A 15277-nucleotide genomic window follows, 5' to 3' on the forward strand; every position below is an offset into this window, starting at 1 on the left:
AGTCCCATTTACATTCCAAAACTGTCTGATAACATGAGATTTGGTATAGGGCTGATCTGATCGTAGAAATTGTTTCACATTCTATACAAGAATATCTGAACCCGCGACTCACCCGGTGAGACAAACCCTCATCGGTCGTGGCATCTTTACTGGCGGTGTACCAAGTGATGGGCGGACTGAGGCAACAGAGAGCTGGAGGAAAATGGCCTGAGATGGTGACACCTAGGTAATTGACCACTACTATGGACATACCAGACGCGATAAAAAAGGCTAATCTGTGATTTGAGCTTGGTTGGAGTAAGGTGCCTTGTATAGCACTACAGGGTCAAGGTGAATTATGCATGCACCAGACACGACATACTTAAATACCTAAGTATTGAACTGACTTACCTGAGGCACCACGACAGACTCTGTAGGAGGGAGCTCTGACATTGACATTGTCTTGAATGGAGGCCGAGAATTGTATTGCATTGGGGCAAACACGGTAGACTGCATACCAATTGTGATATTCTGAATGACTGACCATGACCAAGTCAGGTGCAACGGTACCTACCACACTTGCCGACGATCCGAGAGACGCCAAACGATACACCTCCCGTTTCCATTCAATGAGGCACGGCACTCACTGACCATTATTACACGTATTGAATGGGTAATAATCTGGGGCTACTTCCGGGCACACCATCATTTGAGCAATTGGAATTCCCAGTTTGAAGCAGCCATCTCCGCTGCGCTATGCTCTTCATGGAATCAAGGCGATGGCGACATCTGTGACGTTGTGGGGCGAGTTGAGCACCTCATCGCTTTCGGTGTGAACCGTTGACCATTTGCAACTATCCCAAGGCAAGAAGAGAATTTTCTTGCTGAAGAATCAACCAATATTAATGCTTCTTTTTTGCATAAGCGCCTTTGCCTTTGACTTTGCCTTCTTGAGAATACAGTACAGTGTGGTGTCTTTTTTTTTATGCATTCCACCATATCGTGCACCAGCAAATCTGTGGTTGCGATGATGGTTGCGGCTGGCAGCCCGAGCATTCGACATCAAGTGATCATGTCCAAACAACCAACCTCTTCCCATTGCCGTCATTTATTCTCATCTTGAACGACTGAACCCCTGCTCTTGCGTGCTATTGTGTGGCTTTCATCTGCATATTTTCACTCTTGTTCCCTCCCGCACACTGGACTGCCTGATACCATAACACATACATATACACAGACAAAAGGGCACCAACGGCTCATCGCGGTGTTCCCAACGCTATGGTTTTGTACTTTCACGCACGGTTGCTCGGTGCCCTGTATCGACTTCCGTTCAATGGCCGAGTGGGCGGCATTTTCTCCTTTGGATCTAAGAAAGTGAGATCCTTCTGGATCAAGAGTCTTACTATTTGACCTACTCCCGCCTCATCCGTGTTCCACCTGTTACGACATTCCTCCACAATTCTTCCACTTTTGTTATATCCATCTCCTTCTTCTCCCCTCTCCTCTTAAAGTAGCCTCTTAAAGTAGACCGAATCCCCTTGTTGACTATATTACCCTTGGTCTGCCCCTTCTGCCGACCAGGGCTGTCTCGACCGGCTTCCTCCTGTATCAACAAGACCCTTGGCCTTGGGTATTCAATCTTTCNCCCTATCTGCTCACAACGCACGTCATCGCAACGCCATGACTGTATAAAAGAGAGAGAGAGAGAGCTTACATCACAACATCCGCCTGCCCTCTCACCTCTCTCTCGTCCTACCAACTTGCAGGCATATCAGGGTCGACTGTGTTACCGGTGGCCAACCATGTCGTCGTCTTCCTCCTTTTCAACCAAGGTTGGCCATGGCTTGGCCAAAGTTCTTGGTATCAAACTTGAGAACCCAAAAGAGGACGATGTCACTCGTGGAGAGTCAATTCTATCCTCACAGACCGGTAACACTTTTGTCGAAGGACATCCTACCACATCTGAATGGCTTCATGACCTGGTACCGCCGCCACAAGAAGCCGTGTCATATGTCCGGTCCCTGTTCCCCTTCCTCTCCTGGATAGGGCACTACAATCTTCAATGGTTTGCTGGTGACCTTGTCGCAGGTATTACTATTGGCGCGATTATTGTGCCCCAGGGCATGGCCTATGCTTTGCTGGCCAAGCTCGAGCCTCAATTTGGTCTCTACTCCTCCTTTATGGGCGTTGTAATCTATTGGTTATTTGGAACGTCCAAGGACATCTCCATTGGACCTGTGGCTGTGTTGTCGACAATTGTTGGAACTGTTGTTGAAGATATCACCTCCGCTCCAGAAACCAAAGACATTCCGCCTCATGTCATTGCTTCGGCCCTGTCCGTCATTGCTGGGTGCATTGTTTTGGCCATGGGCCTTTTGAGAATTGGTTGGATCGTTGACCTGATTTCCACTACGGCACTGGCGGCGTTCATGACGGGTTCTGCCATTACCATTGCGTCTAGTCAGCTGCCTGCTCTCATGGGTCTGCATGACTTGTCAACAAGAGATCCGGCATACAAGATCATTATCAACACCCTGAAGCATCTTCCTGAGTCAAAAATTGACGCATCATTGGGATTGACTGCCCTGTTCTTATTGTATCTTATTCGATGGGCCCTTACATCGGCCGCCGCACGGTTCCCTGCCCATAAACGGATCATTTTCTTCATGACTACTATGCGGACCGTTCTTGTCATCCTGCTGTATACCATGATTAGCTGGCTAGTGAATATGCATCGGAGGGACCAACCGATGTTTAGGGTTATTGGAAACGTGCCAAGTGGTAAGGAAATTGCCACAGATGAGTCTCCTGATGAATCTTGACTGACAATCATGGATAGGTTTCCGCAATGCTGCTGTCCCCCAGTTTCCAAAGAATATCATTTCGCGTTTCGGCTCTCATCTGCCGGCCATAGTCATCGTCATGCTTGTTGAGCACATTGCTATTTCCAAATCCTTTGCCCGAATCAACAACTATGCCATTGACCCTTCACAAGAAATGGTTGCCATTGGCATGACTAACGTTTTTGGCCCGTTCCTAGGCGCTTATCCATCCACAGGCTCATTTAGTCGAACAGCAATCAAATCCAAAGCGGGTGTCCGAACTCCGGCCGCCGGGGTCGTATCTGGTATTGTTGTACTGCTGGCCACGTACCTCTTGACCGCGGTCTTTTTCTACATTCCTAGTGCAGCACTTGCAGCCGTCATTATCCACGCTGTTGGCGACCTCATTACACCGCCGGATACCGTTTACCGGTTTTGGCGTGTGTCCCCCCTCGAAATGTTCGTCTTCTTCGTCGGCGTCTTTGTTAGTATCTTCGCTCAGATCGAAGATGGTTTATACGCCACCGTCGCTATTTCAGCCGCCATTCTCATATACCGCATCTTAAAGGCACGCGGACGGTTCCTCGGCAGGGTGCGAGTTCACTCTGTCCTTGATGACAACGTTATTGGCGAGGATCACAAGAAGGTGTACGGAGAGTACGGTACTTTCGACGGAGCATCCCAAGGCCCTTCTCGAAACGTCTTCCTTCCTCTGGATCATGGAGACGGCTCCAACCCTGAAGTTGAGCTGGAGAACCCTTATCCCGGCGTTTTCATCTACCGTTTCTCTGAGGGATTCAACTATCCCAATGCCAATTATACCTTGGATTGTCTCACCGATTTTATCTTCTCACAAACCAGGCGTTCCAGCCCTGAGTTCTTTGAGCGTCCTGGCGACAGGCCCTGGAACAACCCTGGTCCGCGAAAATCGGCAAAATCTCCTCAGGATGGCGAACTCGACGCAAAACCAACGCTCAAGGCCATCATCTTGGACTTAAGTTCCGTCAACAACGTTGATGTTACTTCAGTCCAGCAACTCATCGATGTTCGAAACCAGCTTGATAAATACACCGCCCCCGACGTGGTAGACTGGCACATCGCATGCATTAACAACCGCTGGACAAAGCGTGCCCTCATTGCTGGAGGGTTTGGAATCCCCACCAAGCCTCAGGACGGCCTACACCACAGGTGGAAGTCCATATTTAGCGTTGCTGAGATGGGTGGCAAGAACTCTGCTGCCGCTGTGGCAGAGGTCGCTGCCAACGAGAGAGGCCTTCAATCGAGCCACTCCCATATGTCTAAACTGGACGTTGAGATGGGCCAAAGCTCTGATTCGGACGAGGCTTCGACTAAGCCAGGCGATGAGAAGGTGGAGGAATCGGCGAAGAAAGTTCGACGAGGGGCGGTGGTTCATGATCTTAATAGGCCTCTGTTTCATGTTGACCTGACGAGCGCGGTGCAAAGTGCCATCGCGAATGTTGAAGCTAGAGAGGAGTTTAGAGCTGCAGCAGGACAGTCAACTTGATGCCATCATGGGGGACATGCTGACATGGGTTGTGATTGGAGTTTACATATGTATGTTGCATTTAGCGATGGAATTAGCGAGCATTGGATACATTTGGTACTTCTTTGTCTACAAGATTTTGTTAAACCGATTTCGTTCTTGTCGTAGAGTGGACTTTCTGTTCATGTTCATTGATAGGAAGAAGCTGCAGGACAGCATTGGTCCTGGGTGGCAAGGCGCTATGCTGAGGGTCATTCAAAGTGAATATTTCGAACACTTTCTCAATTTAAACACACATGAAGGTTTTGCCCTCTGCGAGAGTAAAAAGCAGAAGAAAATTGGTCAAAAATCCGTAAAATGGCGAAGTGTTCTGATGGAATCGTCAAAGTGAAAGCATACGGTCACCTGATTTCGCGTCCATTTCGCCACGCCCTTCACGGGCCCCGCCAACTTTGCGACTTTCAACTTCACCGTGAAGTCCGTTTGGAGCCCAAGCCAGAAGTTTACAAATTCTACAGGAGGATTACACTTTTAAAATCACTTTGAATCAAGGCACAATACCGTGGCGGAAGTAGACCGGTTCCCCATCAGTCCACTCACACAATGCCCATTGGCATCCAGCGACTCAATGCCAAAAAGTCGCAACCAAATCCCAACATCGTCTTTATCAAACCATTACCCGGCCCCAATGAGAAAACAGCACAAGGGTTCCTCGAAAGAATTGCCGCACAATGCCGTAAGTTTCATCTACTCATGTACTCCACCGCCCTCAACTAACAGTCCTAGTGCCTGTCATGCGCAAGCACCACCTATCCATCATGACACTAGAAGAATACGAACCAAACCGTGAGTTCGTGGGCCGCAACTTCAACGCCGGCGAAGTGATCCAACTTGTACTTCGGTCCCCCTCAACAGGTCGCTGGCTCCCATTCGAATACGTCCAAATGGTCATGATGCACGAACTAGCGCACTGCAAGCAAATGAACCACTCTCGGGCCTTCTGGGCAGTGCGAAACCAGTACGCCACGCAAATGTACGAACTGTTTAGGCAGGGATACACGGGTGAAGGAATCTGGGGCCGCGGTGCGAGTCTAGTTACAGGCGAGTGGGAGCGGAACCAAGTAACGGCAGATGAGGTTCTTCCGGAGCATCTATGCGGCGGGACGTATCGCTCCAGACGGAGGAAGAGAAAGGCAAAGCCGGCCTTGACCTATCAGGAGCGCAAGGAGAGGCGGATTTTGAAGAAATTCGGGAAGAATGGTGTGGCGCTCGGGGCGGATGATGAGGAAAAGGTCAAGTTGGAGAAGGGGAAGAGGGTGCAGGCTAAGCCGAGGGTGGCGGGTAGCGCGCGTGGGCGAGAGCTGCGAGCTGCGGCTGCGCTGGCGAGGTTTGAGAAACAAAAGGTGGAGGAAGAAGATGTAGTTAAGGATGAGGACGAGACGCAGTCTGGGAGCGAGAGCGAGTATGAGGATGTTGCGGAGGAGGCTGCTGCTGTTGATGTCGATGGCTCAACTATGAGGGACAGCAAGGGGAGAGGAATGGTTCGAGTATGTGAGGATGAGGACACGAACGATCTTGAAGCGAGGAACGAACTTTCGCAGTTGGAAGACATGTTTAGACGGGTAAAGAGGGAAGATCCTGCGCCGAGCACACAAACAGTTCGGGTCAAAGCAGAGCCGGGCACTCAAGAAACGTCATTATCATCGGTCACAGCGAAAAGAGAGCCCCTGGATACACCACTCGATGACATACCAGCTGCACAACCCGTCGAAGCATCTAGCAGATCCAAGTCAGCAATCGAGCGTTCACAGAGCACAACCCCCTGCTCAATGTGCTCCTTTGCAAATACCTCATCAGCAGTAACGTGTGCCATGTGCGCAAACGTTCTCGATCCAACGAACACACCAAATTCCTGGCGCTGCTCAAGCACAACGTGTGCGGAGAGCCAGTACGTCAACGCTGGTGACTGTGGAGTGTGTGGCCTCTGCGGACAGAGACGAGTGTGACGAGTCTGGCGTCGAACCGAAGAATAATGAGTGACGATAAATGATCATGTGTGTATACTATGCTGTACTATATAGTAGTCTAAGAGAAGGGCTAATGGAGATTATACTGTGCTTAATGGAAGTAATCAGATATACTTCCAAGTTAGAACAGACATTATGTTGATACTATCTTCTTTCGATGTGGCACAAGTGGGAATCCCTTAGCCCAGTTAGTGTATCCTACACTCGCCCAACGGCGGGTGGTCCTGAAGTTGCCCTGCTTTTGTCTCATTGACACTTTCTTTAAGTTTTTGACGCAACAGCTTGTAACTATATCCCAACGTTTTATACTCCCCAAATACCAGCAGTGCATCTACTCCGCACTCAACCGTAGCCGTTATATGTGCTCCAAACCCCGAGAGAACTCATCCAACTCCGTCTTCACCTCCTTGTACTTCATCACCATCTCATCATACTTCTTTTCCCAGTTATCCCGGTCCTCTTCCAAAGCTCGTACTTTTCGCTCAAAGCTAGCCAGTGTTAACGATTATCACGGCAGCAAACTCTCTTTTCTCCTTTCCCACCAGGATGTTCATCATCAACACATAAGGCACATACCAGTCTCTCTCATTAGAAGAAACGCTCAGTTTCTCCGTAAGTTCCTGTATCCTCTTCTCCTGCTCTGTAGTCTCAGCGTCAAGAGCAGGTTCTGCTTTTTCAAGCCTCGTCTTGAGGGCGGCAATTTCGTTCTCGTTTTCCAACTGCTCTGCTTGGAGTTTCTTGACCGTCTCTTTTAGTTCCTCATTTTCGGTGGTAGCTGTGTCTAATTTTACGGTGAGAGAGTTTATTTTCTGCCACTGTTAACAATCCGTGATGTTCGAGTACTAAAAATTGTGCAGGCGGGATGACATTACCTCTTTGATGCGATCCATTACTTCTGTGGCACCCGCGTCTGTATGAGGACACTTCCCTTTCGCGGTAGATTCTGGTTTCGCGTTTGAAAGCGCGAGGGGGCACCTGACAGGACTTTATGCAATGTGTAGCCGTAATGTTAGAATAGATTACTCGTTGGAAATCGTGTTCGCCACTCACAGGCCGCTGGTGACGAGATGGGACGGTGACGGTGAGACGCTACGAGATGTCGCTCATGTAGATGGAGGTTATGTCCGGTCTCAACAATTTAGGGCCATTGGCGAAATGCCCACTGATACCTGAAAGGTGACTGCATGTGGTTTCGGTATCTGGCTTATGATGCCTGGGCCTCACCGCTCTTTAGGTTCAACATCATTCGCGTCTATCAAGAATTCCTGCAGCGTTGCAGTGGCCTTGGCATATAAAGTTGCGCTTTTAGCAATACGGCTGAATGAATATTGGCACTTTTGCTATTTATTGAGTACTTCCAGATTTGTTGACATGGCCATTTTGCTCAAACACCTGCCTAGCCGAAGACCCAAGGCTGGATGTCGTGGCGAAGGACACATCGTCAGCCACCGGAAGTCGGATTGTAATAGAGGAAGACTGATTCCCAGCGTAGTACATCATGGATGGTTCAAATAAACGGATAGGTCCCCATCGCGACGTCTAGCTTTGTCACATTGACTCAATAAAGGTCAAGTTTTCTCAAGTGTCAGCGCTAGAATGCTGTCCCCTGGGCAGCTATTTCGAACTTATACATTCTACGATGTAATTCCTCCTAGTAAAAATCACAGAACATGTATTCCGAGATATGTCTATCGTATGGTTTGTGATCTTCTTATTCCCCCAGGTGAAATGAATCGGCACTGGAATGCCGCGTTCGTAACCTGGGAGATGGTTTGCGACAGTTTTAAAATCTGGTTTGCGCGAGTTTGATAATTTTATCGAATTGTGTGTTCTCTTTTCCAGCTGATGTTACCTCAAAGGCAATGGAGGTCAGGCCGTAATGCGTGTCGTACTGCAAAGTAAGCAGCGAATACCTACTGGACTGTCTCGCGCTCGAGGATGGGCACAATACTTTATAGTATGGTTGAAACTGGATTCTTTTGATCTCACTGCGTCCTCCTGTGACGAGAGATATTGAAGAGGCGCAAGCTGCTCCGTGAACTTTTGAAACTCAACTAGACTGTTTGAGACTTGAGAATTGGTCTCCACCATGAATCTGACATGCCATCTGCGGATCGATTGAGTCTGCCCAGAGTCGTAGTACTGTATTGTACAGTATGTTCCAACAATAAGTTAGAAACACAGTCACCTCCTTAATTTCAATCGCAGTAATGGGCAATTTTCCCGCAATTGACTCGCCTTTGTTCACAAACCGAGTCCCACGAGTCTCCCAAAATCCGCCCATCCATCCAGGTTGTACGATTGGTTCCGTCGTGCATGCACGTTTCAGAAAGCAATCCTAGCTCGTTTCATGTACACAATGCAACGCCGAATGGGCGCATAAACACGATGTAAATTCTCCTTGTCGATGAGGCTGGATACGAATCGTGTAATTTGAATGGTGGATTGGTCGGTGCCGCGGACGGGCTAGGCGGATCTTTTGGGACAAGTCGATATGAGAGTTGTTTTAAGGAGGCTCAAGTATACCTGGCCAAGGAGCAGTTGAGGGTGATATATTTATCCTGTCGGTCGATCATTGAATTTTCCTTTTTCCAAACGCCTCTTGTGTATACAATACGGATTGGTTCTGTTCTGTTTGGGTTTGTTACCTCGGGTTTTCCACCATTGTGTATGTACTCTATAATACCCGCCAGCCACTTACATTTACGATACGAACGTCGAGAGCGATAATTACACCGGCCATAATGAGATTAATACAATCATTCCTCCTTATCGGCCTGGTCGCCCTCGCAGGCGCCAAGAAACATCCCGCCGGAATTGTCCTCAGCGTACCGATCATGCCTCGAATTCCCAGCCAAGCGAAGCACAATGAAGTCTTACAGGCTCGTTCCGCTCTGTCCAAGCCGGATGCCAGCGCAATTGTATCCACGACATGCCTTGACACAAACCAGTTCGTACAAATACAAAACCAAAATCACATCATCGTACCAGACAATGACGTTGCTAACGACTTTTGTAATCAGGGTCATCGACGCACATGATGAAGCCGAAGCCCAACTAAGCATCTGCGGCGGCATGCCCGGATCAATACAAGCGTGTCAAGGCGCGCCATCTAAGACAGAGGGACGAGCCCGTACAGCATTGTTCAGCCTATCCGTCGGCTCGGGAGACTCCATTGTCATCACTAAGCAACTTTGGCTTCGGTGTGTCCACGCCGCGAGGTCGGCTTGTCCTACTGGGAGCTTGTCAGCGGTTTGTGCTGGGGGAGCATCGAGTGGTGGGAATGTGGCATTTACGTTGACCAAGCCATAAGCAACTGGTGCCATGGAACAAAAGCGACTTCTCTAGTACATAATAAAACTCTGTATAAATTTGACTATGCGTGACGCTCGGCCTCAGAAGCCGCCGTGTACGGGAATAAGCTTGTGCTGGGGACGCACGTGTCTGTGGCCTGTCATGACTGACGAGTGCATTCTTCCTGGTTGCTTTCGAGAGCCCAGACTCGTGGTCAACTCATGCAATCTGCAAGCCGAGATGCGGGCAGTCGAGTCTTGTCTTGTCTTGTCCTGTCTTGATCCATCCGACTGATGGTAAAGGGTGGGCCATGAGCGGACAGTGTGGTAAGTTGGCTTGGTCGGTTCGCAATTCGGGTGCCCATGCCGAGTGTGTGTCTGAGAGAGAAGTGTGTGTGTGGATGGGGGGAGGCGTGTAGGAGAATCTGGGCAAGACAAACTTGACTTGATGAGAATCCACTCCGGCATCTTTGCAAGTCTTCAACCGAGTTCGCCAGTGAAGCGCCCACGTTCTCGCATCTCCAATGCCTTTCCTGTGTGTGCCCAGCAAAAAAAAACTTTTGTACCTTGGAGGAGGCTGAAACGGTGAATCTTCAACATCCCCGGTCGCTCTGCAATGGTCGCGATATTTCCTCCATTTGATTGTCATCATAACTGCGTCAAGATATTGGACGATGGACTGCCGAATGCGGGGAGAGACGCGGTGTCAGGGCAATGACTGTCTGCCACTTGGAAGTGTCTGGTCCATCAAATTGGAAGGCAACCAGATTTTCGGAGGAAAAGGGTCTGATTCTGCACGGTCGACAAGGTGGTGCCATCGATGTCAGCCTTTTTGAAAGAAGGTCATTGTCATGGGTCCCAAAAGTTTGGATCAGCCCGGGGAACCATCCGGTGCAAAATGCGTGGCTCAGGGACACCAGACCAGACCAGACCAGACCAGACCAGACAGCTGACGGTTTTGTTCCCTGTCGCCAACATCTTTGTCCTGCCTGGCATTGACCTGTCAGGGACCCGGTGATCGCCTATTGTTTCGGTTGGGGAGATTCAGTCCGGTCAAGTACCTAAGGTATGTCGACGATCTTGACAATAATCTTGCGCCTTTGCACGAAACTTTTGGTGCTTGCTGCCAAAAGTTGTGCATCATTCTCAGGAATGATGACTGGGGCATGAACATGATTGCCTGGTGCCATAAAGATGCACACGTGTGTCTACTAGTATGAATAATAGCATTAGTTACCTAAGTAGTGCACAAACAATCAATGTGCAAACATCCAGATGGTACGGTGCTGTACTGTACTGCAAACACTACATACTGGTACAATACTGTGCATAAATGCAGATCTGTCTAATTGGAATGATAGGAAGGCGCTCAAGGGCTGGCAGTTGAGACCCTTGCTGCGGGGTACGTACCTCCTGCCTTGAGAGCAAGCTGGCAGGGATCTTACCCCGCAAATTGCTGCCATTGGGTGATGTTGGTGTGGTCCCAAGCCGCCCAAGGCTAGCGCTTGCCAGATTATGGAGAACCAAGCAAAGCTGCGAAATTTCTTTGGGCAACTTCGATGGCGATGGATTTCCCCCCTCGCCCCCTCTCAATTGCATCACAGCGTTGTGTCGATGAGCCCCAACCTGGTTCCCTCATCGAGATGAATGCACTGTACCACCGAGCCAGCAAACATTTGAAACCTGACCCTGGCCTAGTAGGCACGCAATCATCCGCACTGCATTTGGGGCATTTCTAGCTCCGACTTGCAGTGCCAAAAGACGATGTGTACGACACGGGAGCCTCGCACAAGGCCCGAAGAAGAGGCAGCAGCCGTGACATTGGGACACTGCGTTGCTGGCACGGCCTGCTAGTTGGTGACACCAAAGGACCAAAAGTGTACTACCGCTGCGCTGGAACTCGAGCCATGACTAGCCATGGCGCTGATGGCTCTGGATGACTCTGGATGTTGCTCCGTTCGCCAGTTGGATTACTTTTAGAGTCCAAATGGATGGTCTAGGTTGCGAGCTAAGGTGAGCGAACGCCACCCACTTACTGGCAAGTAGGGTTGCTGCCGTGAAACGACGTGCTTCCAGATGCAACTCCACTTGGACCTGCACACACCCCAAGCTGTTATTACTGTTGCTGTTCGGTAAATAGGCGTGGCCGTCGATTCTGCCTGGCTGAATGTTCGCTTTCAAGCAACTTGACCAGACTCTCCTTATCAGGCCCACCCTCCGCTCCAAGCCATCGTTCGATACGTTCTGGTCTGGTAGTTCCGAAAAGACAGAATCAGCAAATGGGGAAATCAACTGACGCAGCCGCTGCTGTCTTCATCTTCATAGTGCAAATTGCGACCAAACCAGACCCCGGCAGTCTGACTGGACAGTTTGACAACTTCAAGCCATAAAGCCTCTTAGCGACGCGGCAGACATAGGGTTTCGGTATACCCCCGCTCGACGACCAGACGCCAGTCTTGGCCAGTGCTTCCTTTATTTTTCGCACCAGACGACACATGCACCCTCCCGGGGACTTGGTGGTAGTGATTGTGCCCCCCATACTGCCATACCTAGGTACTGGTGACTCTGGGGAGTTGCGAGGACGGGGACTGAGACACGGGTTGAAATACCGGCGTTCCTGGCTCAAGTCAGACCAGACTTATTTCACCACATTCACACGTAAACTAACGCTAATCGGCAGTTGCTCTTATCCGCCAGGCTAAACAGTAGATGCACGCAGTCGCTCCCACTGCCCAGCACAAACCAGAAGCTTTTATCTCCACAACATCAAACCCCATCCTCCACAGACGCCACACCTCCAAATTCAACCAGTTGACTCTTTGGAAGAGCTGGACAGAGATGGGAGCGGGCCCAGCAGATCTGGGTCGAAGGGCTTAGGGCTCCTCCGGGTCCACCGATCGTAGCTGGCGACCTATCGACGTCACCTTTGGCAATCAATGGCGAGGTCGAAGCATACCAGGGTGAAGCTTGTATTTCAATGGTTCCACATGTGAAGCAGTGCTCGCGAATGCCCAATCCCGTCCCTTGTGGAACAAGGTCCCCTGGAAGCTTGGCCGATCTCCTCATCACAATTCCTTGCCCCAGAGAGAGCAAGCAAACAGCACTCTTGACTCTTGACTTTGGGAGCACATTGTCCCCTCCTCGGCGAGTTGAAGACTGAGTGTACGTTGGTGGTATTGATTTGGTCGTCGTGAGCCCCCCTGTTTTTAGAGTTGGTACTGTTCATCGCGATCTGACAGAGAGTACACTGTTCCAGTGTGAGTACGTTTGAACTGTGTGGAATGCTGTATCCGTGGTTAGCAAGGTCGTCATTGTGTGACGTAGGCAGGCTCTGCAACGCGTATCTGGTTTGGCCAGGGACGTTTTTGGATGCCCCAGCATGGGCATGTATGTCATGGCATGCCATGGTCAAGGTTCTTGATGAGTATGTAGTATTTCTGGGCAATCCATCTCTGGCTTGAGTACGGAGAACGGAGCACCTTGGTTTTGACTGCTTGGGAGCGAGCTCCATTGTCCCGTGTGGTGGTTGCCCATCACCCATCACCCATCACCCGTCGCCCATCCCATCCCATCCTCCACACCAGACACTCCGCTACGTCCGTCACCCATTCTAGACCCTCCCCTCCGCTCTCGGTCTTCACGGACATGATAGACGCCGTCACCTACACCCATCAGACCACGCCCTCTTCATTCACATCCCATTTTGTCCAACCTTCTCTCCTGATCTTTACCTTTCCACATCCCAAGTTTGTTGACTCGCAACATTGCAGCCCAATCGTGTTCGTTTCAATCAAACTCCTTTCCCCTTCCTTCTCTTTATCAAGTCCATTCACCAACGCCGTGCTGTGCTGTGTGTATACTCCGCACCAAACTGGCGGGTGCTCTTCATCTCAGCCAGCACACTGAATCAGAAGCCAAGCACAGTCCTGGCCAATTCACCCGAGTGAGACAACACAACCAAGGGCCTGGTCAGACCAGACCGTAGCAGCTTGCACTCACACCACACCCCCAAGCTTGCAACTCGACTCTTCCCCCACCGTGTCTTGCACTATTTCTTCCTTGCTCTTTCCCATTACCCATTACCTCTTTCTCTCCTTCTTCGCTAGCCAACTGTTGTCCTTTGGTCGTTCCTTCCAACCTGATACCACAACGCTTGTCGCCCGCTGGCGCTTTCCCCGACCGCTCACAGCCGTTCCGCTCTCGGTCTCGGTCTCCCCTTACGCCTCGCCTCCGCCTGTCCTTTACTCCGACAACGCCATCCAAGCTCGGGAATTTCTACATCACCACTCCTCTACTCCCATCTTTTGCTCTGTCTTAAGCTCAACGCAAAGCCAGCACACACTCACCTCTTGCTCCTGGCCCTTGCCTTGGCCAAGGCGAGTTCAACAAGACCGAAAAACTTAGAGAGACGGTGTACACCTGCTGTTGAAGCCCACCATGTCCTCTGAGGGATCTCCAAATGGCATGGGCCACCGCCGCAGCTCCATCACACAGGCGGCTCTCTCCAACCTCTTCCAACGAGGCCCGTCCAATGCTTCGAATGGTGGCAACAGTCAAATGAACAGTTTTGATCCTCAGAGACGGCGGTTATCTGTTACTACAATCGGCCTTTCAGGAACATCCCCCACCAACCCGCCGAGTTTCAACATGCGCCGCGGTAGCATGTCCACCAACAACTCCGACTCCATCGACGAAAGTGCAATCGAAGATGAGGACATGCCCGGCGCCGCTAGAACCGCCCCGAATACGCCCTTTGTCCGTAGGATGAGCTTCGGTGCTTCAGCCATGAGAGGATACCGCCCTGGTGGCAATAGCCCTGGCAATGGTAATAACCCAGCTTCTTCTCCCCCATCATCTCTCGGGCGAAGAACCTCGCAAAATCAAGGCTCTGCGATCGGTGCTGCTCTTTCTGCGGCCGGCCGTCGAGCCAGTACTGCGACGTCTTCTGCCGCAGCTGCACAGGCAAGCAACACCATGCCTTCAAGAGCCCCTTCTGACAATGCCAATTCTCGTGCAGACCAGCAGGGCTTCAACTGGTCCGAGCAACTTAGGTCTCGAGCTGAGAGCTCCGTCTCCGGCGGTCCACGCCCTTCATTTTCGCTAGCTTCCTCGCCACCAAGAGGAACATCCCACCACGATCGGGCCAAATCCGTCTCCGACATGATGCAGCCGCCTGTCCAGGCTCCAGCACCTGCACAACCGCCCAGGCAAGAGCCGCGGAAACCAGACGCCTTTCAAGAGAGAATTCTCAAAGGCGATTTCTACATGGATTGAATGGCCTTTCTCCACTGCCCTCATGCGGCACCTTTCTAATCCTTTGATCGGCAGTCGGCCATCCTCATCTGTTCGTGTCCGGGGTTGACGCATTGCTATGACGTCGTTCCGGGCCACACCAGGGGATGACCCAAGCTTTTTGAATGAGGTTTTATGTTCGATGCAAATACTTGCCAGCTATCGATTGTGAACTGGTTTTGGCTCTTGTTACCCGTGCGAGCATTGCATTTTGTTAGGATCGCATAATGACAAATATGTGTGTCATTTATACAAGCATTATTGGAAGGCATGGGAATATTCTTAATCGTTGATTTTTTGCGAGAGATGGGCTGTCAAAACGCTTTCACCGACGTGTAGCGTTTAAGTCATACATGGTTT

The 15277-nt window shown here is 50.5% G+C and overlaps 6 protein-coding genes across 6 annotated transcripts; 4 read left to right on the forward strand and 2 right to left on the reverse strand.

The window, feature by feature from the left end:
- Positions 1-1781: 1781 nt before the first annotated feature.
- On the forward strand, positions 1782-4326 carry VFPPC_00622 (sulfate permease; the record flags this gene model as incomplete). The annotated part of the gene is made up of 2 exons (XM_018280606.1): positions 1782-2760; positions 2819-4326. The coding sequence occupies 2 exons, from the start codon at positions 1782-1784 to the stop codon at positions 4324-4326; spliced, it is 2487 nt and encodes an 828-aa protein (XP_018148806.1).
- Positions 4327-4908: 582 nt separating this feature from the next.
- On the forward strand, positions 4909-6311 carry VFPPC_00623 (wlm domain-containing protein; the record flags this gene model as incomplete). The annotated part of the gene is made up of 2 exons (XM_018280607.1): positions 4909-5041; positions 5092-6311. The coding sequence occupies 2 exons, from the start codon at positions 4909-4911 to the stop codon at positions 6309-6311; spliced, it is 1353 nt and encodes a 450-aa protein (XP_018148807.1).
- A 376-nt stretch (positions 6312-6687) lies between these two features.
- On the reverse strand, positions 6688-7222 carry VFPPC_15185 (tropomyosin like domain-containing protein; the record flags this gene model as incomplete). Its single annotated transcript, XM_018292938.1, has 3 exons — positions 6688-6820; positions 6909-7141; positions 7205-7222. 3 exons carry the CDS (start codon positions 7220-7222, stop codon positions 6688-6690), a joined length of 384 nt encoding a protein of 127 aa, XP_018148808.1.
- Positions 7223-9076: 1854 nt separating this feature from the next.
- VFPPC_12837 (hypothetical protein) lies at positions 9077-9644 on the forward strand (the record flags this gene model as incomplete). Its single annotated transcript, XM_018290614.1, has 2 exons — positions 9077-9282; positions 9356-9644. The coding sequence occupies 2 exons, from the start codon at positions 9077-9079 to the stop codon at positions 9642-9644; spliced, it is 495 nt and encodes a 164-aa protein (XP_018148809.1).
- Positions 9645-12391: 2747 nt separating this feature from the next.
- VFPPC_15186 (hypothetical protein) lies at positions 12392-12691 on the reverse strand (the record flags this gene model as incomplete). Its single annotated transcript, XM_018292939.1, has 1 exon — positions 12392-12691. The coding sequence occupies one exon, from the start codon at positions 12689-12691 to the stop codon at positions 12392-12394; it is 300 nt and encodes a 99-aa protein (XP_018148810.1).
- Positions 12692-14062: 1371 nt separating this feature from the next.
- On the forward strand, positions 14063-14899 carry VFPPC_00625 (hypothetical protein; the record flags this gene model as incomplete). Its single annotated transcript, XM_018280608.1, has 1 exon — positions 14063-14899. One exon carries the CDS (start codon positions 14063-14065, stop codon positions 14897-14899), a length of 837 nt encoding a protein of 278 aa, XP_018148812.1.
- Between the last annotated feature and the right edge of the window lie 378 nt (positions 14900-15277).

Source organism: Pochonia chlamydosporia, chromosome 1 (genome assembly GCF_001653235.2).
Source record: "Pochonia chlamydosporia 170 chromosome 1, whole genome shotgun sequence".
NCBI lineage: Eukaryota > Fungi > Ascomycota > Sordariomycetes > Hypocreales > Clavicipitaceae > Pochonia > Pochonia chlamydosporia.